This window comes from Halyomorpha halys, unplaced genomic scaffold (assembly GCF_000696795.3).
Source record: "Halyomorpha halys isolate HHAL.00 unplaced genomic scaffold, Hhal_1.1 Scaffold2.1, whole genome shotgun sequence".
Classification (NCBI taxonomy): Eukaryota; Metazoa; Arthropoda; class Insecta; order Hemiptera; family Pentatomidae; genus Halyomorpha; species Halyomorpha halys.
The window spans coordinates 81,244-83,769 of NW_027111560.1; the positions used below are offsets into that span (position 1 = coordinate 81,244).

Genomic DNA, 2,526 nt, shown 5'->3' on the forward strand with positions numbered 1-2,526 from the left:
AAAGTAAGATGAGAATAAATAAAGGTCTAGAAAGAATAAATAAAAATATAGTAATAATAATAAATAAATAAAGAATAAATCAGAAATATCCACCTGTCCTGTTTTTATCATCAATATTTTTTATTATCCTCTTTTTTACCTTTTTGTTTTCTATCACTAATTTCATTAATATGCTCATTTTAATTACTACCATAATACCATGCTTAATTATTTATTTTTAACTTCATATTTAATAGTCTTTACATACTTCACTTAACAGTTTATTGAGCATCCAAGATAAGTTTGCCTGCAGAGAAGGGAACTCGTACACCCCCCATACCAGCTCCTTCTCCCCTCCTCAGGATAACAAACCTCCTCCCACCCGGAACAAACCAAGAGGCAATCTGGAAGGATGCCCAACCAGTTCAGGATTAGATATATGTACATGGAACACATTTATCCTCCCTATTCTTGGTCTCCTAAGTTACTAATACGGGAAATTACTAGTTTCTTTAGGTTATCCTTTATCTTTGACTGAGACTGTTTCGTATTGATTATCGTTTTACTTTGTTTGACAACCCTGTTCTGACTTGCTATTTAAGAACACAGTATCTTCCAAAAAGTCATTTTTGAGATTTAATAATCATTGTGTTCAGAAATAAACTGCCTCTTTTAAAGGTTAAATTTGTCGTGAAACAGTTAGTGCAACTATTTTCTTAATTTTAATGTTTTAAAATGCAATATATTTGGTCCTAGAATGGGATTAACTTATGATAAAGGCAGTAATTTATGGCTTCCTGACAGAGGAAACATGGATTCAACCACTCTCAGTCTCTTCATGAATTTAAATACGTTCATAACTACGCTTTGGTTTGGAAGTAAATAGTTTTCCCTCTACCCAGTTTACTTGACGTGGTAAACTTGCAATCTAGTGATATTAATGAAAAATAGTTTTGAAACACTGATACGATGAATTTCTATTTGTAAAGTTGCCGACGTAGGTCGAGGAGAGGAAAGGAAAAGTTAGGAAAGATTGTCCAGTCAACTGAGTAGGTATGTTCCAACAATGAAGCCTGACTATCCACAACTGTACGCAGCATGCACAGTAGAGGATTTGGGAGGGAAAACATGTCCTATGCATTCCCCATACAGTCAGAAGTGGTAGTTTGAATAGAGAAGAGTGGGTGCAGGGTTGATAGGAAAATGTTTACCACTGCGCATATCCTCCCTTTACTCACAGGCAAACTCATCTTGGTTGCACTATACCTCTATACTGATATTTAGTAATTCATAGTTTTCATTCATTTTCATATTTATTCTATTGTATCTATTTAGTCTTAATAATATTATCTTTCTGTATATGTCTTTATTTTATTTTACTTTTACCGTAGCTCCGATCATCTCGTTTATGTTTTATTTAACATGGTTGCTTTTTTTATAGGAGCGCTCTGGAAACTTCTAGGTTCCTATGGACGAAAAATCAATAGCGACAGTAGTCGGATATCTGTTTTTGAACACATCTATGAGGAAATGGATAAAGTAAGAGGTAATTTTTATTATTTTACTATTAGTAATAAAAAAGTTGTTTATGAATTTATACTTTTCCCTGATTCCTTATTGTTTTTGCAATTACTCTTTCGAGCTTTGGAGTCTTATCACTAGATGGTTAGCCCAATAACAGATGTGTAGCTAATCATCAAATCTAATCTTTTAAATACTTCCAAAATTTATGGATTTTAACTTGAAGATGAGTTGGATCCTTGGTGAAATGTTCTTTCCAAAAGATAAATTAAATCATGAGGTGTTTATAGTTGACCATAGATTGACATGAGAAGAAGATACTCAAATAAGTAGAACTTATTTATTTGTGCATTTGTTTCAATCTTAATTTCAGGGCTAAAAAACAAAACGAGATAACAACCTTAATTCAGAGGAAAAAAAATAGCAATAATACTTAACAAACCTATTGTAAAAAGTCACTTTTTACTCACTGTATTACTGTACATCTTTTTTCCAGTGTAGCATATATTCCATTTTCTTTCTTGCCCCTTGTATCGTACATATCGTTTTCTTTCATACGTTTCATTATGTTAATTTAATTTTTTTTCACTATTTAAATGTGTATATATATATTGTAATAATTTTCAAATATGAAAGATAACTTGGGTTCCAATTAAGAACATTAATATCAAATAGTTAATAATTAATTTTATTATATAAAAAGAAAGACTCTTAATCTCAGGGCGTGTTGTTACTAGACAATCAGAAGAGGCATTTACAATAATCTCAATTAATTCAATTTAAATCTATTTTACAAATGTATTCTAATTTAGTTATAACAAAACTAACCAAGTTCACGATCTTCTTTCGTTGATTCCTGGTGTCTTCTTTTTTCTTTTGTTCTGGCGTCCAAAATGGCTTCCTCTCTTGCTGGACAGAAATTGATGAGGACCTTCACATCCTCATAGACATCCTTTCACCTCTCTCTCCACACAACGACTGTTGATCCCTCCAAAAACCAAAACCTGCCTTGAGGTTACATGTAAA

At 32.0% G+C, this 2,526-nt stretch overlaps 1 protein-coding gene across 1 annotated transcript in view; it reads left to right on the forward strand.

Annotated features, from left to right (window-relative positions):
• Parg (Poly(ADP-ribose) glycohydrolase) overlaps positions 1-2,526 on the forward strand; it is a gene marked incomplete in the record, with an annotated part of 17,581 nt that overhangs the window by 12,743 nt on the left and 2,312 nt on the right. Inside the window, 1 exon segment of the mRNA XM_067049592.1 lies at positions 1,421-1,525. Coding sequence (XP_066905693.1) covers positions 1,421-1,525 — 105 coding nt within the window.